Source organism: Podarcis cretensis (genome assembly GCF_951804945.1).
Source record: "Podarcis cretensis genome assembly, chromosome: 15".
Lineage (NCBI taxonomy): Eukaryota > Metazoa > Chordata > Lepidosauria > Squamata > Lacertidae > Podarcis > Podarcis cretensis.
Genome location: NC_137185.1, coordinates 817,247 through 842,402, shown reverse-complemented (window position 1 = coordinate 842,402; position 25,156 = coordinate 817,247). Strand labels below are relative to the sequence as shown.

At 52.0% G+C, this 25,156-nt stretch overlaps 1 protein-coding gene across 1 annotated transcript in view; it reads left to right on the top strand.

Moving 5' to 3' along the window:
- The window catches only part of RPA1 (replication protein A1), a 34,624-nt gene extending 17,030 nt beyond the window's left edge, over positions 1 to 17,594 (top strand). The window contains exons 11-17 of the mRNA XM_079955616.1: positions 1,441 to 1,580; positions 2,981 to 3,129; positions 7,126 to 7,258; positions 8,341 to 8,517; positions 12,687 to 12,794; positions 15,766 to 15,852; positions 16,625 to 17,594. Of these exons, the coding sequence (XP_079811742.1) occupies positions 1,441 to 1,580; positions 2,981 to 3,129; positions 7,126 to 7,258; positions 8,341 to 8,517; positions 12,687 to 12,794; positions 15,766 to 15,852; positions 16,625 to 16,738 (908 nt within the window). The 3' untranslated portion in view covers positions 16,739 to 17,594. The remainder of the gene's footprint in view (positions 1 to 1,440; positions 1,581 to 2,980; positions 3,130 to 7,125; positions 7,259 to 8,340; positions 8,518 to 12,686; positions 12,795 to 15,765; positions 15,853 to 16,624) is intronic.
- Positions 17,595 to 25,156: the final 7,562 nt, after the last annotated feature.

Sequence of the window (25,156 nt, the reverse complement as noted above, 5' to 3'; positions counted from 1 at the left end):
GTTCCAGACTGCCTTAGTGCACTAAGGCACAGCTTTCCAGGGCCTCACTAATTCGAAAGGTGCATAAGCAAACTGGGCTGCGGGTCAGGGCCTTGCTGCTGCAGTACTTCCCTTCAGGGTGATGATATTAAAGGTAAAGGTACCCCTGCCCATACGGGCCAGTCTTGACAGACTCTAGGGTTGTGCGCCCATCTCACTTAAGAGGCCGGGGGCCAGCGCTGTCCGGAGACACTTCCGGGTCACATGGCCAGCGTGACATCGCTGCTCTGGCGAGCCAGAGCTGCACACGGAAACGCCGTTTACCTTCCCGCTGGTAAGCGGTCCCTATTTATCTACTTGCACCCAGGGGTGCTTTCGAACTGCTAGGTTGGCAGGCGCTGGGACCGAACGGCGGGAGCGCACCCCGCCGCAGGGATTCGAACTGCCGACCTTTCGATCGGCAAGCCCTAGGCGCTGAGGCTTTTACCCACAGCGCCACCCGCGTCCCACCAAGAAGTGTTCCCTGACCGGGAATCGAACCCGGGCCGCGGCGGTGAGAGCGCCGAATCCTAACCACTAGACCACCAGGGTCTATTAATTATTAATTAATTATTAATTGATATTATTAATTATTAATTATTTCTATGCTGCTTATCTGACTGCGTTGGCCCAACCACTCTGGGCAGCTTCCAACAAATTAAAGCACCAAACACAGTGAAACGTCAAACATTAAAAACTTCCTTATCCACATTTAACAACTCAGAATGATACTTTTGAAGGCAGCCGCCACCAAGCTCCTCCGTGGCCATGCTTCTGTCCTGCACGTCAGCCAAGGGTTTGTGCCCTCCCCACAGGAAAAACCCCCGTTCATGAAATGGATCCAAAGCCCTACCTCTGGTGATGCATGGAGTGGCAAATGATAAGTGTACGGTGCTAATTAGGATCATAATGTCAGAAGAGGCTGGCAGCTGGCCAAAGGAGGCCCTTCTAGTCCCACGTCCTGTTCCCCACAGCGGCCAGTCAGATGCTCTTCCTCTCCACTTGTGTTTCCCAGCAACTGGTATTTGGAGGCATACCACACTGGAGGGAGAACACAGCCACTGTAGCTAATAGCCACTGACAAGCCTTGTTCTAAGCAGTTTACAGGTATAAAATCAATTATAAAATCTATACATAATTAACAATATGCAGTGAAACTATTCCATCAAAGCATTAAAAGCATCCATAATTTAATATGCAGTAAAACAAGCCAGTTAAAAAGCATAGCAATTAAAGGAGTTATTTTTAAAAGCTATCAGATCAGGAAGTTCGGGTTCAGGTGTGTCTTCATGAGCCGGCGGAATGCCAATACGGATGGACCGTCTCCTATTTCAGCAGGGCTGATCTGGGCTACTCCACTAACATGGGCTGTGCCATAAATGTATGGAGAACGCTCCTAACATCCCTCTGCTTGCCTTTCAGATGTAATTGGGATCTGCAAGAGCTGCGAGGACCTCACGAAAATCACCATAAAGTCTTCCAATCGAGAGGTGTTGAAGAGAGTTGTGCACTTGATGGACATGACTGGGAAAGGAGTGAACGTCACTCTGTGGGGAAACGACGTAAGTTGCCAGAGGAGTAGGGAGCCCATTCAGGGCAGAACATTGCTCTTAGAACCTTAAGATCGTAGAAATCATGCAATTGTAGAGTTGGAAGGGACCCCAAGGGTCATCCAGTCCAACCCTCTGCAATACAGGGTCAAAGCATCCAAGAGAGAGGGCCACTCAACCTCTTCATTTCTGCTGCTCTGTTGACCAGCTTGCCTCACCTGTGGACCCAGGAGAATGGCACCCTTTGACAGGTGCCTCTTGGCCCTGGATCTGGGAGGAGCCATAGTAGAGCCCGTGGTTTTGTATGTAGAAGGTCCGAGGTTCCGTCTGGCATTTCCTGTTCAAAAGGATCAGAGGGGAGGCAGTGAGGAAGACACAGTCCTGACAGTCCTAGCAGACCAACCTCCTCCCGCCTGGCACTGTCCTATCAGGCTCAGCCAGCACCACTGAAGAAAGCTGAGGCTGCTGGGACTTGCAGTGTCTGAAACATCTGGAGGGCGCCAGGTCGGGGAAGGCCAGGCAGGGCGCAGATCTCACGAGAGGGAAGCTCCCTGAGCTGTAGTTTATTCTCAGCTCCTTGCTTTAAAAGCCAGGGACATATTTTTTTTTATGTCCTAAGGTTTTTGTTCCCTGCAATTCCCCTCCCCCGCCTCCAAATAGGGTTGATGGGTTTAACGCTGTTCTGCTCAGAAAGCACTGAGGGAGTCATTTCCATACGTTGCACCGCGGCTTCCTAGGTCGATATTGCAAACTCCTCTTGCTTTTGAAACATTGGGGAGTTATGCAGGGGGGTGAGCAGAGCCCACGCGAGCACCACTTTTCCTGCCACCTTTCGTAGAGACCCGAGAACCAAGGGCTAGTTGAGAAAGTGCTGTGGGCACTTCATGGGCTTGCTGCACTTGCGCCCACGGAGACTCAGGGCCACCCAGACCCCATAGGCATGCTGCTTCTCGTGCCATACATAGGGACGAACAAGGAGTGCCTGCTGCGTCAGGGCAGTGGCTCACCAATCCCATGCCTGGTCCATTTAGTGACCAGGGCCCAGCAGGGCTCTCTCTCCTCTTGGGATTCCCTGCCACTGCCATTCAGGTGCATTTACTGTCCCTGACAGTGGAAGCAGAACATAAGCATGAGCGTTAGTAACTATGGTTACTACCTACTTTCTTTGTGGATTTGTCTAATTGTCTTTTAAAGCCACCCAGATTGGTGGCCATCACTGCCAACTGTGGGAGGGAGTTCCAGAGTTCATGTGCTATGATGTGGAGGAAATACTTGCTTTTCAGCCTAGTTCTAGTGCTTTCCCCCCACCATGTGTAATTTTCTCAAGCTCTATCATGCTGCTTCTTACCTTTCCCCTGAACTCAAATGCCCTCTTGTGGAATGAGTGTGCCCCTTCCTCTTTATCTTCGCAGGCAGAGAACTTTGACGGCTCTAAGCAGCCTGTGGTGGCCATCAAGGGAGTCAAAGTCTCGGATTTTGGTGGCCGGACTCTGTCTGTTGTTTCATCGAGCAGCATCCTCATCAACCCTGACATCCCAGAGTCCTTCAAGCTGCGTGGATGGTACGCTTGCTCGCTTCTGTGAGCGCCGCACGGCATGTGTTGGATTTAAGATCTTGGCTGGAGTGGGGTGGGGGAAGGCAAACCCCACGCCATTCCTGCCCACATACTTGCATGAAAAAACTAGGCACTAGGAAGTTGAGGTGTTGTTCCTCTTGAGAGAGGCAAAACACGCACACCCGTAATCCTGTGACCAAACCTTGAAGGATTGGGCGTTGAAACAGATGTAGGGTGTGGGGAGAGGGTCAGGCAGAAGCAGTTCCCTGTTCTGTGCAAGGCAGCATGAAATGGGATTCTGCTCTGGGAGCCAAGGGGGCAAGGTGTTGGCTCCACAGGGCAGGTTCTGGGCACCCTGGAGGACAGTGGAGGGCGAGGCAGATCCGACCCATCCGCTGGGAGCTCTTTGCAGGCGGCTGCTCTTGCAGCACAGCTCCTTAGAACATAAGCAGAACCCGCTGGATCAGGCCAATGACCCATCTAGCCCATCATCCTGTTCACACAGTGGCCAACCAGATTTTGAATTTTTATGTTGTGAGAACCGCCCTGTGATTTTCGGATGAAGGGCGGCATACAAATTTAATAAATAAATAAACCTGAGGCCTGTGAGAAACCAGCAAGCAGGATTGAAGCGCAAGAGCTTCTCTTCTCCCTCTGGGTCCCATCATCTGGTATTCAGAAGCATCACTGCCTCCGACTGCAGAGGCAGCGCAGAGCCGTCCTTGATAGCAGCCACCCATAGCCCTCTCCTCCTCCATGAATGTGTCCAATCCCCGTTTAAAGCCGCTCAAGTTGGTGACCATCTCTGCCATCTGCCGGAGGGAGTTCCATGGTTGGACTCTGTGCTGATCGTTTCAGCGAGGTCTCCCGGTGATTCCTGACCATTTCAGTGAGATCTGCCCACTAGGCCAGCCTGCTACCCTCCAGGTGGTTTGGACTACGATTCTGATTGGCTGCACTGGTTGGGGTAGGGGAGAGAGTTGTGGTCCACATCACACCAGGCTGCCCCACAAGGCTTCCCTCCTGTGTTGCACCCCATCTTTGAATCAATCAGGAGGGGGTTTGTCCCACCTCACCCACCAGATGCCCATTAGGCCAGCCTTCTTCGGGAACCCCCCCCCCCCGCTTGTGTTTCCTTCCACTTGCTCTCATTTGTAGAATACTCCTGCTTCCTTTGAGCCTCTTCAGGGGGAGGCGATGCTGCTTTCTTGTTCTGGGAGAGGCTTGCCATTTATTTTCACTCTGGCTTCTGTGTTGATTACAGCATTTGACATGATGCCAAAAGGGCATTTAGTGCTGGCAACTGCGCAGAGGCTGTAGCCACTCCACACTTGCCTGCTGAAGCACAAGGTTCTGGGGCCAGGGTAGGGGAAGAGTTTTTCCTGCCCCGCCAGTTGACGTGTGAGGAATCCGGACATGGCCAAAACATGCTCAGGGAAGCTTGCCTGCATTCCTGAATCAGCCGTAACAAGTTTTGAGAAAGTTGCTTGGTTAACCTTGGGCTTCAGTGCCCCCCCTCCAGTTTAGAAATGGGGCGCAGACAACCCCTCTCTGCTACCTCGTGTGTGTTGCTGAGGAAAGGAATCCATTAGCGACGGAGGCACTTCAATAATGCACTCCGTTTCATTTGGCGCATTGTTCCTCTCTAAGTGCTCTTGGCACACTCAAGGCTGTGCCAGAGACAGAAGAGGAGGCAGCCGTGCTCGCCTCCTCCCCCTGCCAAACACTTCTCTTCTGAATTGCTGGCCAGCCTGAGAAGCCACCAGGAGAGGCACAGGATGGTGGCGTCTCTTGTCTCTGGGCACCTGCATGCTTGGAGTGCCGGTGCGTGGGCTGGCATTCATGGACGGCTCTGCAGGCGTGATGGAGGTTTGGAGAGGGGCTTGGAAAGGAGGCCGAGCCTGCCTTCTTGGTAACCGTGTTGGGGGAGGAAGTGAGCACCGGAGAGAGGTGGGGCAGGCAGCTGTGAGGCAGAAGCAGCCGTGGTGCAGAACGTGGTCAAGGAGGACCAAGCAGGTGGTTGTGAGATAGAGCCTCAAAAGTGCCAAGGACCTTGGCCACCCTGCCTGACTTCGTCCCTCTGGGACAGAGGTCAGCAACCTTTTTCAGCCGTGGGCCGGTCCACCGTCCAGACTCTATTTTGGAAAAAAAAAATATGAACGAATTCCTATGCCCCAGAAATAACCCAGAGATGCATTTTAAATAAAAGCACACATTCTATTCATGAAAAAACATGCTGACTCCCGGACCATCCGTGGGCCGGATTGAGAAGGCGATTGGGCCGCATCCGGCCCGCGGGCCTTAGGTTGCCTACCCCTGCTCTGGGAACATTCTTGGAAGGGAAGAGCCACAGCTCCGTGGGATAGATGCCGTTTTGCATGCAGAAGGTTCCAGGTTCAACCCCGGCAGCATCCCCAGGTAGGGCTGGGAACGACCCCCTGCCTTGACCCCTGGAGAGCCTCTGCCAGTTAGTGTGGACAGTACTGGGCTAGGTGGAGCCAGTGGTCTGACTCTGTATAAGGCAGCTTCTGTTGCTCCTCTTAAACACTTCAGTTCAGACTCTCAGGGCCTGTTTACCTCTTGGATGTCAGAGCTGAGCTGCTTAAGATGTGCAAGCGATGGGCTCATGGGCATATGAAACTCAAGTGCCAAGGGCTTGGCTCCACTCCTTTCCCTTCTGCCTCTGTCCGCAGGCAAGGAATGCTGTTGCTTTGGTATGGAGGAGCACTGGTCCATGTGAGCCCCGCAAGTTGCCACCTTGATTATTGGTGGGTCCTTCTCAAGCACAGAGTCACCATTTTTCCAGAGGGGGGTGTGGCTGCATCCCTCCAGAACAGGGTCAGTAGCTCAGGCTGGCTCTCTTCCCCGAGGTGCCTGCTTCCACTTGCAGGCTTGAGAGGGGAATCCTTGGAACAGGAACTCAGGCAGTGCCCTGCCTGCATGGCTGCCTAGACTGCTGCTCACCCCTTCAGGGAGGTTTTGCAAAGGCGGGCCTGAGGAGCCTCCTGGGAAGAAAGACAGGACTATGCCTGGGCTCTCTCCTCAGCCGCCTTCCTGGCTCTTTTCCTAGCAGGCCCTGTGTCCTGCCTCCGTTGAGGGAGGGCTTCGCCTTTGCTCTGGCCCTTGCACACTCCCACCTGGCATTCTGCCTCAGGCACCTTCAGAAGCCAGCAGTGTTCACAAGCGGAAAATGCTGCGTTCAGCCCTTTCTTTCTCTCTCCCTTCCTTGGTGAAATTTTGTGGAGGGGAACAAAAATCTCCTGAAGCAAAGCGCCCTCCCCTCCCTGCTCTGATGGCTTCTTGCTGCTGTTGGTGTGGGCTGCTGCTTCTCTCCTCTTTCCTCTCTTCTCTGTTTCTCTTTCCGCCTGCGGTACCCGAGAGGTTGTCACTGAGCCCCTCTCCTCCGCCCGACGTGAGCTGCTCTCTCGCTTCCTTGCTTGTTAGCCGTGCCTGATGGGTCTGATGAAACAAAGGCCAGTGCTTCGTGCGAAAAAACAAATTAAACTGCGGTGCTGCTTGTTGGTGCAGGGGTGGTAGCACCAGCTTATCTGGTTGGCAGAGGGGCCGGCTGGTTTTTACTTCAGGCATGGGATCTATTAAGCTCTCCCTGCATTTCTCTCCCAAGCTTCTGCAAAGATAATGTGAGCATGTAATTTAGCTCTCACCGTGCAAATGTCCCAGTGCCCTCAGCTCTCCTCTGAAGCGGCTGCAGTGCTGAGCCATGGCCTCTAGTTGGCGCACGAGCGAAATGGAGCGTGTCCCCGTTTTCCAAGATTATAAAATATTGCACTAATTAAAATGGAGTATTAGCGTATCCTGAAATGCTATTTTAGTGAGTAATATACACAAGTTACTGCAATTGTTTCCTGTGCAAGCCATTGATAAAAATCCCTCTTGCATTGAGCACAGGAGGGTAAAAATAAAAACCCTGGTATGTTCCTGTTTCTTCTTGGAACCGAGCGAAATACCCCACACCCCAGCTTTATTTTGTTTTACTTCCAGGTTTGACTCTGAAGGGCAGCTCCTGGAGTCCACCTCCATCTCAGGCACAAGGACTGGGCCTGTGGGAGGTGCAGACACCAACTGGAAGAGTCTGCATGAGGCCAAATCTGAGAACCTGGGGCAAGGAGATAAGGTACAATGGGGACTCAGTGTTTTGGGCTGTTCCCTGGGGCTCCTGTGGTGGAGGTGGCAGAGGCAGGCAGTCAGCAGAGCCCTGCAGCTAGAAGGGTCCCCCTTGCTGCCTGCAAAGTCATGCGCAGAGCCTTAGACAAGTTCCCCCTTCAGCATCCCTTCCCTTTCTCGGAAATGAAAGTAGCAGCTACGTTCAGGGGACGGGCCATAGCACCTGCCTGACAAGCAGAAGGTCCTCAACAGCATCTCCAGGTGGGGCTGGGAAGGAGGCTCCGGCCTAAGACCCCGGAGGATGCAGGAGACGCTCCTGAGCTGGCTGGGCACAACGGTTCCTACCTTCCTTGCAGAGTCACTAAGGACAAAAAGCAAAATAATTTAAAAATTGCATGTTGGAATTCATTAAGTGTTTCATACTGAAGTGGCTGTATTTTATTCTTAAGAATGCATCAGACGTTCCTAAACCTTAACAGTAAATAACCAGTTAAAAGCAATGCAGTTAAACCACATTAAATCATACCGTGTCTGGAGGCAATTCAATTCCAGTGGAGCAGAAACGTGAAGGAAACACTTTGGTAGCCTAAATGTCAGTCTTGATAACAGCTCATTATCTTTTAAAATAAGAATTAAGAGCAATAGCCCTGGTGTCTTGAGGTGTTGGGATGTTAATAAGGCAAGACAAAGGGCCTCACATTTGCAATGGAGGGAAATGTCGGCCGCACAGCCAGTCAGGCTCCTCAGCCAGCTCAATTAGTTCACTCTCTAAACGGTTTGTCCATTAATCAGTCAATTAAAACACACATGCGCAGGTTACAATATCTCAATTCAGGTAATGTGTTGGAGGATATTTAATGAACACAGTTCTTTATCTTGACTCCTAACTAGCACAGGCGCATTCTTCAACTCGCTGTTGGGAGTTTGCCTGATTATGCGAAGGAATGATTAGGCAGTGGACCCTTCTGGTTTTGAGCAGGAGGTGTGGCATGGGGGGGGGGCTGGGGGTGTTGATTCCAGCAGGGCTGGAGCTGCAGCGGCCTGCCTGTCTCCCTGAGGGGCTGCTCTGGTGGTGGCTTGTCCCATCCGCAGGCAGACTACTTCAGCTGCTTGGCCACAGTGGTCTACCTGCGCAAGGAGAACTGCATGTACCAGGCCTGTCCATCCCAGGACTGCAACAAGAAGCTGGTCGACCTGCAGAACGGGCTCTACCGCTGCGAGAAATGTGACCGGGAGTTCTCCAACTTCAAGTACCGCATGATCCTCTCGGTGAGTCCCTTTTCCAGCAGGTCCTGTGCCCTTTGCAGGCAGGCTCCTTTTCGGCTTGGGAGGAGCAGAGAGCGCTGTGTGTGCAGGCCAGCCTGCTCTTGCTAAGGGGAAAGATGAGCACCAGAGAGCTTCTGTCTCCTGCTCCAGCGGACGAGAGAAGATTATGCTGAGCCAATCGGCATTTGCAGTGGTCTTTCCCAGACCACGTGAGCGTGCATAGAGACCACCTTCTGTTTCTCCCTCTCTGGAGCTGCGGGGGAAGGCTCACTGTCAGAACCCCTGCAGGGAGGGAGGAAGGGAGAGAGAGAGAGACTCCCCTCCAAAAGCCTGGAGAGCTGCTGCCAGTCAACGCAGGCAGTGCTGAGCCAGATGTCCTGACTTGGCATCAGGCAAGGCTCCCCGGCATTCCCATGGAAAGGTGCGCTGTTCATATGCCACACAGAGGGGCCAAGCAACCCTTCTTCCTGCTCCTCACTGCAGCCTCTGCAAGGAGCACAGCAGCAACAGCTGCTCTCCTGCCCACCCAGGCCAAATAGGCCCCTTTCAGCCATGACCATCCTTTCCTTTTCTATATTGATATTTTCTTAGTAGAATTTCCTTTATAAAGAAATAAAGCGATAAAAGGACAAAAGGGTGGGGAAAAGAAAAGTGAAGAAAGTTCAGTGTAATACAGTTAGTAAAATCAGCTACACATTTTACACAGCCATACATTTTACACACACACGTATACATATATATGTGTGTGTGTGTGTGTATAAATAAAACCGTAGAGTTGGAAGGGACACAAAGGGTCATTTAGTCCAACCCCCTGCAAGGCAGGAATCTCAGCTAAAGCATCCATGACAGTGATATTACCTTAAGTGCTATTTTAATACATCTATGGTCATTAATAATCTACTACATTCTGTATAAATTCATTCCAAATGTCAGTATATTTGTCCAAACCAAGTCTAAAAGCAATATGACCATCTCTTTATTTGTGCTAAACCATCCAGGCTATTGCTCTGTGAGGGCCTTGCAGCCTCTTGAACTGTGCGCCCTGTTTGTTGACTGCAGTTCAGAACATGCCCCTTTTTAATGGCTAAGCTTTTAAAGTTGGCCTTGCCTGTTCATTGTGCATCTTTCTGGCTGCTCTGCTGCCATTGTGGCGCTGCTGCTGCTGCTGCACAGCCTAGATGGTGCTGTGCCGTTAAACGTCCCTTATCCCTGCTGCTCTTTTCCTACTGAACCGGGAACTGGTGCGTTAGGATCCCTGTTGCTGAGAACTGTGTAGTCACAACACCTTTGTGCGCTTTGCTTAGTGGCTGGTTTTGGAGAGCGTTTTCAGATGTCTGACTGCGGCAGGGGAACGATCCTTTTTGCCCCCACTCAAGGGGGTACTGTTCAACTGGCTCCTGCGGTCCTTGCGCCCTTCTGAGCCCTTTGCCCTTCCTCCCTCCCCACCCCAAGTGCCTCTTGCCCAGCGGAGCCCCTTTGCGAGCATCGCAGCCTTCAGCGCAGGAGCGTCGCTGGCCCACGTTTCTTTGTTAGGAAGATAAGCTAATGTGGAATGGCATTTCTGGAGAGCTGTAATTGCACTCATTCAGCTGCTCCCTATATTTAGTTCTCTCTTTTGTGGCTAATGTTCTGTGTCTCGCGCATTAACGGGAACCGGCTTTGGAGCAGAGCATCTGAGGGCTGAAATTGTGACGCCTGCTTGCACCTCCAGAGCAACGCTGCTGCTTTCCTCCATCCTTCGGTTCATGAAAGTGCCCCCAAATTAGGGCCCCTGCGACTCGCCTTTAGAAACTCCCATGCAGGAAGCCTGCAAAGGGGAGGTTGGCGGCTGCTGGAGGCTTCACTTCAGCTAATAGAGCGGCTAAATGAACAGCCTCTCCAAATCAACGGCCTCACCTTATTAGAATGTTTGAGGACGTGGCGGTGGGGGGAGCTGTCCCCCTGGGGGAAGGATTTATTGTACGGAGTGGAGGTGGGAGGGCAAGAGGGAGAGGGAAGCCGGAGAAGTGCTTCTGAATTACGGGCCACTCGAGTTCACCTTCCACATTTGTTCTGCTAGACTCTGCGGTGAGCAAGAGATTTTGCCTGGTGCTTGACAGGAGCTCCTTTTGAAATCCCTTCTCTGCCTGCCCCTGCGCCCCAAATGGTGAAGATAGCGAGCGTGAGGAGGGGGAGAGCAAGAGGGAGGAATATAATTGCAGAATGGGAAAGGACCCCGAGGGTCATCTAGTGAAACTCCCTGCAATGTATTGGCTCCCAGTATGTTTCCAAGCACAATTCAAAGTGTTGGTGCTGACCTTTAAAGCCCTAAACGGCCTCGGTCCAGGATACCTGAAGAAGCGTCTCCAACCCCATCGTTCAGCCCGGACACTGAGATCCAGCACCAAGGGCCTTCTGGCGGTTCCCTCATTGCGAGAAGTGAGGTTACAGGGAACCAGACAGAGGGCCTTCTCGGTGGTGGCGCCCGCCCTGTGGAATGCCCTCCCTTCAGATGTGAAGGAAATAAGCAGCTATCTTCTTTTTAAAAGACACCTGAAGGCAGCCCTGTTTAGGGAAGTTTTTAAAATTTAATGCTGTATTGTTTTTAACTTTTGATTGGAAGCCGCCCAGAGTGGCTGGGGAAACTCAGCCAGATGGGCGGGGTATAAATAATAAATTATTATTATTAAATTATTATATAATGCAGGAATCTCGGCTAAAGTGTCCGTGACAGGTGACCAGCCAACCTCTGCTTCTAAACCTCCAAGGAAGGAGGGAGTGTGTTTGGCTGTGAGGCCCAAGCAGGCAGCGGGTGGCTGGGCCAGAAATAGAGAGAGATGCTGGTGGTCCCAGGAAGGAGCTACAGAGCAGAAGAGGCGGGCACTGTGCACTCCTAGGGATGTTTTTGGGCGGCTTCTCCAGAGGTCTTGCACGCCCAGTTCCTGTTGAAAGTGTGTCTGTGTTTGAGTGACACTGTTGAGTGAAGTGAGAGCTGTCTCAAATCCCTAAAGAGTGGAAGGCTCTGCCCTGTCCGTCCAGAAGGGGGTCAATTTGCAAGTCAGAAAGTGGGACGAAGGGAAGGCTGCCCTGGACTATAAACCCTTTCCTTGCTCTGAAGTTGGTTCTGGCCCCTGGAAATACACCAAAGTGTCTTGGCTTTTTCAGAAGGCCCATCAGGCATTATCAACCTGCTTTCTCTGGCTGCCCTGGTTCCTTCCTCCACCATGGTGGGCGCCAGTTCCTGCCAGAATCAAAGCCCCAGAGCCCAGCCTCTTTGTCTTTAAGGTCATAATTGAGAGCCAGGCTTGCCCTTGACCAGGCTCTTCTGACTCGCCTGTCCCGCCTCCTCCCTCCTCGTTATTGGCGCCACCACTAAGGAGGCATCCCTTGCTTCTTTTCCACGGCTGGGGATGGCCACAGAACCGTCCAGGTTGCGCCCCCCAGCCACAGACAAATTAGCTCTTCTTTCCGCCTCTCCTCCAACCCCCCACCTTCCACCCATTCAATTCACCCTCTATTTAAAATGATTTCTTATGAGGCAATAATCGATACTTATATTTATGGACAAATGTTTGCCGAATTTGCGTGGCCCCCCCCCATTGCCTGTGCCCCTGGCGGGGGCCCACCTCACCACCCCCTATCTACAGCCCTGATTGTCCCACATGGTCCCAGCAGGATGTGGCCGGTTGAAGTGAAGCCTCTTGGCCAGGCTCCTACTCCCCATCCCTTCCTCATCTCTCTCTCTCTCTCTCTTGGTTTTAGAAAACAAAACAAACTTGCCCAAGAACCCCTGAGCTGCTTTCACAGCACAGAAACACTGCTTTGAATAATGGATGTGGGCACTGATGGGGATAAAATGGAAGGGCTTTGAAAGACAGAGGTTTTGGGAAGGGCTGTGCAGAGGAGCCCTGTGATCTGCCCTGACTTGTGGCTCTGTGCTGCCTGGTTGTGCGAGAGGAGCTCCTTTCCACTGACACCCCCCTGACACGTCGTTTTCTTTGGGGGGTGGCCGCTGCCCCCTGGCATGTGTGCCTCCACTTGTGGTGGCTGCCTGCAGGCAGTGGAAACAGGAGGGGTCAAGGCTGGGGGGGGGGCGTGTTGGAGGGGCTGAGCTGGGGGCTCCAGGCTGCCCTTGCTGGTGGGCTGAAGCTGTGCTGCTTTATCATTGGTCTTCTTATCTCCTCCCGCCTCAGGTCAACATTGCTGATTTCCAGGACAATTTGTGGTTGACTTGTTTCCAGGATTCGGCAGAGACCATCCTTGGGCAGAATACAGCCTTCCTGGGAGAATTGAAGGAAAAGGTCAGGCCACTTGTGTCGCTTGCCTTGGGGGCTTCTCTTCCCTTTGTCACCCTGCGGGGTCTCAGGCTCCTTGACAACGATGAGCTTTCTGGGGAGGGGAGACTGGGGGGCTTGCCCTGAGGGGTCTGCCTACTGCTGGCTGTTAAGTTGTGGGTTGACATAGCAGACGACACAGCAATTTCTCCAAAGCAGCTCTTTATTTTGTAAGCTGGAATAGAACTGACTGCAAACAGCTCAGCCGGCCTGCTTTTATAGGCAGCCGGCTGTCAACATTGTAGCAACAACAACCCAGAGTTTCCCGCCTAAAATAACTGACGTGGACCTGAGTGAAAACTATCTACAGTATCCCTCTGCCAGGCCCAGGTACTTCAGTACATAACACTGGCAGTGTTTTGGGGGGGGCTGTGTCTGAAGGCTGCTTGGCAGCCAGTGGCGGGAGGACTGCAGGCAAGGCAGCATGTAACAATTTTGTCTGAAAATGGGAGGCACTCAGGGCACAGTCCTGCTTCTCTCTTGAGGACACACCCCACCCCAGTGAGAAAATACCTGAAATCCTGAGTAGCTGCGCAAGGCAGCCTGGACGGTTTGGCTTCTTGTGTTTCCGGGGGGTGGGGGGGTGAGGAGTCCTTAGCAAGTGCTGTGCACTGCCTTCCCTGGGATCCATTTACTTTGGGAGACTTGTGCCTTGCCTTTCAATCAGAATACTTTGTTTATTTGTTTATTTTGCTCGATTTCTTAATGTGCTTTTCACCACAAGGTCCCTGGGCAGTTCGCAGCATACGCAAAATACATACTTATGAAACAAATGAAGCAGTTACAACGAGAATGAAAATCAGTTCCACTTCAGTTCTGTATAAGAGAACAATGCAGGCTTTAAGAAATATTGTAAATACAAACATTTAAAAACAGTTACACCTATAGTGACGGTGTAAGATAATAATAACAGATTGTAACAATGCACACAAAACAACACACACCCCAGTGGACCCACAGCAGATGAATTTCCCTGAAGTCTGCTTCCCTTCTGCTCTGCACTCTGAGCGTTCTCTTTTGCAGGGAGAGCAGCTTTCTCCAGCCCATAAATGGACCCAGGCTTGTCTTTCCCTCATAGTGATGCTCTTTCTGGGAGGTGGTGGGGCTGAGCAGAACCTCCCAGTGGCCTGTGGTCTCTTGGCAGAGGCCCATGTACTTTCCTACTGCTGTGCTGTCCCAGATCAACTCTTTCCCAGCAACTGACATTTGGGGCGTATGGCCTCATTGAGGTGGTCTCTGCCCTTCTTGCCTGGTGTTGCCTCGCCAGGGATAACCTCCTGTGAATTCCTCTAACCCCTTGTTGTCACATGGAAGGATGCTCTTGCTCGCTTTGAAAAGATACCTATCCATATTCTGCAAATAAATAAATAAATTATTTTGATACTATACTGTACTACACTGAAAATTTTTTAATGTTTCCTGGATTGTCCTTGCATCTTCCTGCCACCCTTTCCATCCTCTCTTGCCATGTCCTTTGAAAACCACTGTCCTATAGGGTTGTTCCTTAAATTGCTTTTCATATATGTAGGAGTAGCTGGATGTTTTATGAGAAACCAGAGTTGGTTGGGGGCACATCTCTGTTGCTGCCCTTTCCAGAAAGGGCTGGCCAGGAGTTGTGCTGGCTCTGTGCTTCCTCCAGGGCCAGAGGCCCTGCGCCTGTCATTACCAGGCGCTCTCATGCGCTGCTTGCAGGCTTCTTCCCATTGGGACAACTGCTTGGCCACTGTGAGAACAGGATGCTGGCCTAGATGAGCCCCAGCCTGATCTGGCTGCAGCTTTTCTTACTAAATCTTTCCAGATTGCAGCCGAAATGCTGTGCTTTTGGAAGAGCGAGTCCTTCGTGCCCTGAAGAACCTGTGTTCGTTTAATGTGACAACCCTTCCCCCCCCCATCCATTTCCTTCCTGTGGTGCAGAGTCTGCCTTTGCGTTAGCAGCTCACCTGCTTTCCTGAACTAGAAAAAGGGCTTCCAACTGACACAGTTAAAGTTCCTGGCATGCGGTTTCGCTTCTGCGACGCAATCTGCCCTCTCGTCGGGTAGACTCCGGCAAGAACGAAAGGTTTTGCTGTGTCTTAATTTTGGGGGAACAGAGATGTTGTGGCTGGCAAAAGAGCCGTGCTCCGTAGGGGTAGATGGGCAGCGGTGCTCTCTAGCAAGGCGTCTTGCCTCGCTGCTTTCAAAGCAGCCATTTTGCCAAGGAGGACGCAAGCTGTGCGTTTAGCACAACAAGATAATAGCATTTCCTTGTTTCTCCGCAGGCCCCTTTCCTGGGCAGCCAGTGCCTGATCATTAACCTAAAGCTCTGAGGGTTGGGCTAGCCTTGCTTAGATCGGCACAGATGATGAGCACATCTTAAAAGGCTGTGGAGAGAGGGAAGATGCAGATGGAGGGAAGGCAAAGGGTCATGCAGTGGCCGGAGAGCCGGAGAGTTTGGCTGGTTTCGGGTGGAATGAAGGGAAGCAGCTCCTGTGAGGTGTGTCCTGGGCACAAGTGCTTGGCATCCGAGCTGCTAGTCCATTGCTTTTCTCTCCTACGCGCTGAAGCCAGTGGCTCTATAGCGCTGGTGCTATGGATGACCAGAGAGCATTCAGCACCTGCCCATCCCCTACCCCCCCCCCCAGCTGGAACAACTGCAGCTTCAGGATGTGGCTTGCAAGATAAGCAGGGACAGCTGACTGCCTCTGATAAGGCTCCTGGCAACAAGGAAAGGGCCATCCACGCTTGTGTTTTAAGCACCCGCCTTTAATCGCAGTGGAGAAGCCTCCCACACCTTCTGCTGATAGCGTCTCATGGTGAACCTGCGTGTCTGTCTGGCTTGGGAAGGAACTTCTGAGCTGGCTTAGCTGAAGGTGCCACAATGCCTTTTCTGCTGGGCTCCCCATGCTCCCTTCCAGCTTAGGGTTGGCCTCAACGCGTCTGTTCTGCTGTTCTTCCACAGAATGAAAGCGCGTTTGATGAGGTGCTCCAGAAAGCCAGCTTCACCACCCATGTATTCCGGGTCAGAGTCAAGCAAGAGACTTTCAATGTAAGACGGACACACAGAGATGTGCACACAGAAACAAGCAGATCTGTATCTTGTGGGGTTAGGGTGTTTGTTTGTTAAGCAATTTGGGCTCTTCTTTGGCAGAGGTGGAAGAATGAGCATTATAATGAAAAAGTAGGAGAGAGGGGGCCCTGCCAGAATAGAACTGGAGGCTGTCCAGTGGAACGTCACACACAGAGCTTAGACAAAATTAAAGAGGGTTTGAAAACCAGCAGCAGGAAATGCTGCGTGATGATCAGTAGCTGCAAGGAGTTAAAACTATATCTGGGGGAATTCCATGCAGGTGTTTTTTGCTTGGGATTGAGGGGAGTGTCTGCACTAGAAACTGAGATGGGTTTGAAACAGGTCCCACCTCTGTGGCTCTTCCAAAAGAATCTGTGTGTGTGTTTTATATATATAAAGGCACTTTCCCCCTTCTCCCTCTTTCCCTTTAAGTAGAGATGTTCCTTTGCTGGAGGCTCCTGCGGGGGGGGGGGGGGGGGCTAAGAGGCTTTTGCCTGTGGCGACTTTGTGAACCTGAGCCAGCTCAAAAGGCAGGCTCTTAACCACTACACTGCTCCCTCAATCCGCACACTGTGTAGGATTCTGCCTTTGCCAGAGAATTAGCCTTTGAGAATTGGGCCTCTCCCAATCAATTCCGGGTTTTGCTTGCAATGCCGGGAACTGTGCAGCCGCGCCAGGTGGTTTGCTAGCAGCGCAGCTGAGTCTGGAGACCGTACCGTGTCCTCACCTGAAGCCTTTTCTCTTTCCCAAGGACGAATCGCGCCTGAAGGCGACAGCATTAGATGTCAAGCCTGTCAACCACCAGGAGTACAGCAGGAGGCTGATCGGGACCATCAGGAAGAATGCTGCCCAGCTGGGATGCTGACGAGGGCGACGAGCAGCCTGGCACTGGTGCCCCCCTGCCCCTTGGCAGAGCCAGGGTCCTCTCTGTAGAAAAACTAGAGACAAATGTTTGAATTGGTTTCTCCACACTCTTGCACATACCCAAGTTCCAGAATGCATTGCATCCCCTTCTTTGCCTCCGTTGATTCTGTGTTCCTGTGCCGTGGCTGAGTGCCATCGTTGACTGGGGTGGGGGGTGGAGAAGACCTGCCGGCACAAAGGGAATACCTGCAGGCTGAGCTGGAAAGGGGAGACCCCAGGCTGCGATAAACCCCCTTATCCCCCCACAAACTTGGGAAATGCTCAACGACCTGGGTGGGAGGGGCCAGGACTTCTGTGAGGGGGGTGTTGTTGTGTGGAAGGGGTCCCTTAGCTCAACAGAGGCTCCCCTCCCCCCCCCCAATGTTCAAAGGCTTCATTCCTTCCACAGGTGCCAGGCGACTGTTAATGCTTGGAATGGCAATATGGCAGAATTATTAATCAAAGACGTATCTCTTATATCTGAAGAATATCCTTCCTTCAGGGTTTAATAGACTGAGTCAGATGGGCCCGATATTAATCAAAATTGTCTCTTCTGAGAGAGGCTGATAAGCGTTGACTCTTCATCCCCCTGGGAAATCTAGGCAACTACAAAGCAGTGCTTTAGTTTTGCACTTCAATTAATACTGCATTTTGGGGGCTGCCGACTGCGGTGGCTTTGCTACCTGTCCATAATTTTTGTGTGTGAACGAAATGCCTTCTCTGTTTGTATCACTGAGGACATAGAAGCCTCCGACGGAGGGTGCGCCTGTGCCCCTTCTTCCTCCTGTCTCTTTCTATAAACAGCATTTAGTTCTATATTGTGGTCTCTGCTTTCTGCAAACGCCAGCGGATTCTCATTACTGGAAAGCAATTAATTAGTTTTCATAATACGCTTTCACTTGGGGGAAAGACGCTGGGGCTGAAGTTGGCGAGACGGAAGAGTGGCGATTTTTCTCAGCCTTGTGTCAGCGAGAGCCAATAATGTGATCTTGTTTTGGCTGGTGAAGGTGGCCTCTCTGGCATTTTGGATTATTATTTTTTTTATTAATGTTTACCCAGCAGTCTAAGAACTAACCAGGCTTTACATACACGTGCTCTGTGTGAACTGGTCCCAGGAACAGAGGTGCTGCTGCTGCTGCTGCTGCTGGGCTTTCTAGTTAGCAGAGCCAGAGAGCTGCACCTGCCTCTGGTTGCTTGAATTATGCATTTGCCAGCTGCAGCAAAGCGTTGGCTGCATGGCCGGGCAGCGTTGCAGCTTCCCTGTGGGGTGTGAATTGGAAGGCGGCTCTGGAGCCAACGATGCTTTTGCCCACCTCTCTAGCGATGAGCATGAAAATAGGGCTTCCCTCGACCCCTGACCTCTTGGCCCTCCTCGCTCTCTCCGTGGAGCAGAGCATCCCTCTCTTGCTCTCCCAAGCGAGCTCCCAAGTGCCTTGGCACTTCTTCCTTCTGACCTTGCTCATGAAACGTTGGCTGGGAAATTATGGTCTTCCACCCGCTTCGCGATTGACAAATTGCAGGTTTGGTGTGATCGTCTTTCTTTCTGCTCTGCTAACCAGTCTCTATTCCTTCCTGGCTTCCATTCACTACCACACCCACCCACCCCCAAATTCAGGAAGGAGAAGGGGACACGGGCTGAAATGGTGGAGTTTTCAGTAGGTGTATAGATGGCTCTCTGGCCTGACGGTTGAATGTGGGGTGAGGGGAGAGAAGCAGCCTCCCCCGCAAAGAAAACACCAATAGGTTTGTTTGCAGACAACCATAGTGGGAGTGCTGTGACCAAAGTCTTCTATGCAGCCATATGTCCTAATTAGGTTCAAGCACGGAGTCATTAGCTTCCTCGTAAAGGCTGTAATAAAAGGCCAGTGGTGGCGCTCTGCAATCGAGCCGCTTTTTCACTTAACTCTTTGGGAGTGGTGGGTGGAGAATCGCGTTTCTTCTCTCCCCCTTCTCTCTGTGGGAGGGAGGGAGGGAGAAGTGAACCGAATCATTTCACTTCCAGTTCTTAAATGTTCCTTGAATTCCCCCGTGCCTCGTTGTTCAAGGGACTGAAAAACAGATAGTGATAATCTGGCTCCTGTCTCTTTCCAGTGCTTTATGCTTTCCATTAAAAGGCCCCGGCTGGTCCCTGGTGGGTTCCCCTGGCATTTTGAATCCTCCAGGTCCAAAACGCCCCCCATTTCTCTCTCCCCCCTTCCCTGCCCCCCTACTTAAGGCTGTCTCTGTGAACAGTATAAATATTATTGATCCGGGTATTTAATACACTAATGAAACAGACAGATATCGACTACGTAATTAATACACTCCCTTAAAGTGAAGTTTGGCAGCACAGACGGAGAAAGCCGTATTGACTGGGCTGCTCTGGCAGGGAGCCTGCCTTGGCCATCTTATTTATAGAAAGGGAAGCCGGTTCCCCTCCTCTGGGGCGAGTCTGGCCCCCACACCAAACACAAGAGAGGAAGAGAACTGCTTTTTACCTGCTCAAAGGCTTCCATTTATCTGCGGGGGTGCTAAAATTCCCAGGCATTTAGCTTTTTCACCTGTTATGCTATCTCTTAGCGCAGCAACGCAGGCGTGTGAGTTTGCGCTAATGGCTGTGTTATTCGCAGCCTCCCTTGGTACGGCTGCTGTGCATTAGCAGCACATTGAGCTGGTGGCGGGGGTGGGGGACGCTCTTCCAGAGCAAGGTGGTGCCATCTGCTCCTCACGGGAGCTTCCTACGCTACCCTGTTCATAGAATTGTAGAGTTGTAAGGGACCCACAAGGGGACACGGGTGGCGCTGTGGGTTAAACCACTGAGCCTAGGACTTGCTGATCAGAAGGTCGGCGGTTCGAATCCCCGTGACAGGGTGAGCTCCCGTTGCTCTGCTCCTGCTCCTGCCAACCTAGCAGTTCGAAAGCACGTTGAAGTGCAAGTAGATAAATAGGTACTGCTCCGGCGGGAAAGTGAACGGCGTTTCCGTGCGCTGCTCTGGTTCGCCAGAAGCGGCTTAGTCATGCTGGCCACATGACCCGGAAGCTGTATGCCTGCTCCCTTGGCCAGTAGAGCGAGATGAGCGCTACAACCCCAGAGTCGGTCTTGGCTGGACCTAATGGTCAGGGGTCCCTTTACCTTTAAGGGACCCTCAAGGGTCATCTTGTCCAGCCCCTGGCAATAAAGGAATCTCAGCTAAAGCATCCCTGACAGATGGCCATGGAAGAGAATCCAGCACCTTCCAAGGGAGTCTGCTCCACTGTTGAGTGGCTCTTGCCACCAGGAAGTTCTACCTGTTGTTTAGTCGGAATCTCATTTCTCAGCATTTGAATCCGTTGGCTTGGATCCTCTAGCAGCAGATAGCTTCCTCCATCTTCCACATGACCTTCAGAGATAGCAGGGTGGCTGTTTGGTGCCGCTGCCTAGCCCCCTCCCCATCCACCTGCCTTCCTCTGAGGGGATGGGACTGGCTGCTTTCCCCTTCCTCCCTTAGTCTCAAGTTTGCCTTAATAGAACTCAGGCAGAATTCCTTGGCAGAATATAAATTATCATCATCATCATCATCAGTTCTTCCTACTGTCATTGACTCTGGATCTGCCTGCTGTCTGGCCTACCGGCCACCCAACCCCATGCGTGCCAGCCTCCATAGTTTGCACAGTGAAGATACAGGGCAGATAAAGTCCACGCAGCACAGAGTTAAACTGTGGAACAAACTGAGGATTGGACCAGTTAATGGAAGAGAGGGCTCTTGGCGACTCTTCTCTGCCTCCACAGTCAGAGGCAGCAATGCTTCTGAATCCTGAATAAACAGCCTCGGTCCTGTATACCTGAAGGAGCGTCTCCACCCCCATCGTTCTGCCCGGACACTGAGGTCCAGCTCTGAGGGCCTTCTGGCGGTTCCCTCACTGCGAGAAGCCAAGTTACAGGGAACCAGGCAGAGGGTCTTCTCGGTAGTGGCACCTGCCTTGTGGAACTCCCACCAGATGGCAAGGAGATAAACAACTACCAGACTTTTAGAAGACATCTGATGGCAGCCCTGTTTAGGGAAGCTTTTAATGTTTGATGCATTACTGTATTTTAATATTGTGTTGGAAGCCGCCCAGAGTGGCTGGGGAAACCCAGTCAGATGGGCGGGGTATAAATAATAAATTATTATTATTTATAATCCCAGTTGCTGGAAACCACAGGAGGGGAGAGTGTGGCTCGTGCATGGATCCTGCTTGGGGCATCTCGTTGGCCACTTGTGAGGACAGGAGGCTGGACTTGATTGTGCTGATCCAGCAACTCTTAGGATGTCCCTATGGGACCTCCAGAAAGAGTCTTATCTAGATTCCTAGGGATATTTGGCCACTGTGAGAACAGGAAACTGGACAAAATGGGCTCTTCTTCGTGTTCTTACATGGAAACCGTAAAAGGAGCCCTTCCCTCAATGCATGGGGAAGTTGTCTGAACACACTTATCTCAGCATGGCTTCAAAAGCCTCTTCAAGTGGGCCAGGATTATCAACTCTCTAGAGGGGAAGTCCTTGTGAGCGAGAGGGAGGAAGGGGCTTGCCTTCGCCTCGTTCGTATTTGAATTGCCCCCCCCCCCAGCTGATTCTCATCAAGAGCTGCAACTATCTAGAATCATAGAATCGTGCAGTTGGAAGGCACCCCTGGGTTCATCTAGCCCAACCCCTAGCTCTGCCAAAATCTGCATCTGGTTCCAGAAGCTGTTAGCCATGATGGTCTGGACTCTGGAGGCTGCAGTGCTCACGAACACGGTTGCTGAAAACCAGCCACGGAGGAGGAAGTGGTGGGAGAAAAGTTTGTCTCAGGCGATGTGAGGAGCTCCTGGTCCAGTCCCAGCAAAGCACTTGCAAGACAGAGGACGAAGAGCCAAGGGGGAGAGAGCATCTTAAAGGTGTAGGAAGAGCCCAAAGGGGGCCCATCTAGCTCAGCCTCCATGGTTTCTAATGGGATGAGGGACCGGGGGTTGAGATTGCAGGGGGTTGGGCTAGATGGCCCTCAAAGTCCCTTCCAACTCCATTCTATGATTTCCATCCTCATGGAGACCACCTGGAGGCCCCAGAGGGAAGCCTGCAAGCAAGAGGGATTGGAGTGCCACATCCCCACTCAGGGCCGTCTTTAGCAGATTTGGCACCGGGGTGCAAATATCTGCCCAGCACCCCCAAATTACCACGGATAGTGGGGGGGGCGCAAAGCTGCACACTGCCAGCCATGGGGGGGGTGCGCAACTCTCCCCCATGCCTCTGTGGGAGAGCAATCCCCACAGAGGCATTGGAGGGAAGCTGTGCCCCGCCAACCATATGGCTGGCAGGTACGCAGCTTCCCTCCCAAGTCTCCTTGGGAGGAGAGCGATCCCTGCAGAGGCTTGGAAGGGAAGCTGTGCACCCGCCAGACATATGGCTGGCAGGGCACAGCTGGTGGGCGTGCAGGGAAATGGGAGGCCACTGGCAAAGCTGCGCAGCTCCCCCACTCGCTGGGGCGCCCCTGAGAGGCCGGTGCCCTGGCGCAAAGCACCACTAAGCCCTATGGGGAAGACGGCTCTGTCCCCACTGTGATGCCAAGCATGTCCTCGCCGTGGGCCCCCAGGTGTCCCCAAGGGAAGCCCCAAAGCAAGCAGTGCCTGAGGGCAACAGTGAGCAAGGACCTTTGCACAGAGGATCAAGGCCTTGGCTGCTTGCTTGGGGCCATCTGCAATGGCCCAGGGGCCGTGTGTCTACAGCAAACAGTTCTTCTTCTGGCCCTCTCAGCCCAGGTTGCTCCCTGCAGGGTGGGGTCAGCCTCCGAGCCTTACTCTGCTTCCCCACCCCCACCCCGTCTCCAGCCAGAAGCCCTTTCCCCAACGGGCTTTGTGAGGAGGTCGGGGTGTTCTTCGCATAAATGAGCCTCAACTCTTGGAAGCACTTTGCGAAACGGTTGGGCGTCTTAAGGCCAGGAGTAGCTATTTACATCTGGCTGTGACGCTGGCATCATGAATCTCATTCTTTTTCCTTCCCCAATTTTGAGCAATTTGGTGGGGTTGGGGGCTGGGTGAATAAAACCCTTCAGCTCCCAAGTGTATTGGCTTTCTGGTAATTGGAGCTTGTGCTGTCATTAAAAATGACAGCTTTCTCTGGATAATATCCCTGCCTCACACTTGTAAAAATACAAGGAACACAGCCTATATTTAACTTGCAGTACCTAGAGTTCTCTCTCTTTCCCTCCATCGCTGCTGCCTCCAGAATCCCAGGTGGAGGAATGCAAGAAGCTGCCTTTGGCCCAAGTTGGAAACGTTGGTCCATTTTTCTGTGCAGAAAGGTTTTTGGTTTTGGTGAGGAAAGGTTTTCGGCATTTGTATCCTGATCTATTGGCTAAAAAGGCTCCCCAAGCAGTCTACAGACAATCAAGACAAGAAAGTCCCTTTTAAAAAAAGGCACAGCACACAAGGAAAAAGAGATAGGGAGGGAAGAGGAAAACCAAAACTCGGGCACCGTTTTCTAAATACGTGTTCCTGTAATGCCCAGCTGGCCCAGTTGAGAGGCAGGAGGTGCCTGATGGAGCCAGCCCTGCCATGAACCCCATTCCCCATCTCTCTCCAACTGAGGCAGTCTGATGGCTGCCCCCAGATAGCACTTGGGGAAGAGGAGGCCTGATGGGGCTGGCCTGCCAGACAGGGAGAAGAGCTCTCTCCTAACTTCAGAGCCCAGCAGGGTCATCCAACAAGGCTGAATGTTGGGAGACTCAGGACAGACCAAATAAAGTCCACATAGTGCACAGTGAAACTACGGAACTCCCTCCTGCAGGAGGCAGCAATGGCCACCAATTTGGATGGCTTTGAAAGAGATTTAGGCAAATGCCTGAAGGAGGAGAAGGCTAGCAAGAGGCTAGCAAGAGTTGTCCTCCCCTCCACGAGTGGAGCCAGCAAGTGCTTTTGGATATGTGCTGCAGGGACCTTTCTGAGCTCTGTCTGGAGAGGCTGTTGAGGATTGGGATTGGGGCCTTCTGCACCCAGAGCTGCAGTTCTTCCTTGATTCATTTCATCATGTTCTGGTAGCACAAGGATGGAAGACTGAAGAAACCCCAACTAAAGAATCATGGCAAGAAAAATTGATGGACTATGCAGAACTGGCAAAATTGACATATAAGCTACGGGACAAGGATAACTGGGACTTTAAGGATGAATGGGAATCTTTCACAAAGTATCTGAAGATGCAACAAAGCGAACAGGACTCCTTGGCAGGTTTTGAATAAACATTCACAATTTTTTTACTGATAATAATCAGCTAAACAGTTTGAGGATCTATTCAACTTTGTAACATGCAGAAAATAGCATTATTGGAGAAACCAAAGACTGGAGGGAAGTCGGGTGGGGTGGGGTGGGGGGATGTGTTTTGTGGGGGGGAGGGGGAGGGAGGAAAAATGGGGGGGATAAGGATATGTTTTTGGATAATATGTTTTGTTATAACTTTGAATAATAATAAAAAAGATTCATTTCATCATGGAGCTGCTCCTTCCACACAGGCGAAGTCTACCAGTGCCTTCCCTGAACCTCTCCTTGTCTTGCCCACCAGACTGTCCTGGTCTCCCCCTCCGCACAGCTGAATGTCCCTTAAGATCTCTGCCCCACTTAGGCCTCGCTTCTCCCTTCAAAATCCCCCTACAAGTGCCCCATTTCCCTTGGACTTTCCAGGTCCTTTCTCATCTTCATAGCCCTCCTTGCGGTATTTCCTTTTGCTGCCCACCGACAACATTATCCAGAAAAGCTGTGCCGCTCAGAGCCGAACAACGATCTGGGCATCTGTTTGCAAATCCCAAGCAGAAATTTATGCCAACTTTGGAAGCCTTGAAAACGATTCTCCTGTTGATACAAATGGCAGATTGAGAGCGTTTGTGTACTCTGAGCTCTGGCGATTGCACAAAGGTCTCTCAAATGTTTGTATGGGTTGTTGTTTTTTGGGGGAGTGTGGGATGCAAACTTTGCTCACCTCTCTTGAAAGGCACACACACCCCGCACTCTCAGCGGCCCTTTTGCCAGCCCAGCAAATGTGCGCTTCATGCCGAAGGGCTGAGGGGCTGCCCCACAACTGAGTCACTGCTCTGTCGCAATCTGCTTCCCTTCCTCTGCCTGGAAGAGCGCCACGCATCGCCTGCTAATTAAGCAGGAAAATGGCTTGCGGAGTGCAAAGGTCTCCTTGGCAAACTTCTTTCCGGAGCTGAAGCCCTTTTGAGCCTCTCTCGGAGGGGCAAGAAGCAGCTCCCGCCTCCCCAGGGCACAAGCGGCTGAGTTGGCTTCCTGCCCTTGAAGCGATGCTCCCATCCTGCAAAGTGCAAATTCTCATGAGGGTGGCTGTTGAAAATGGTCAGTGCTCAGGGAACCAGAGCAGGCCTCTCTGCTGTTCCTAGAAGTGTGTGAGATGAGGTA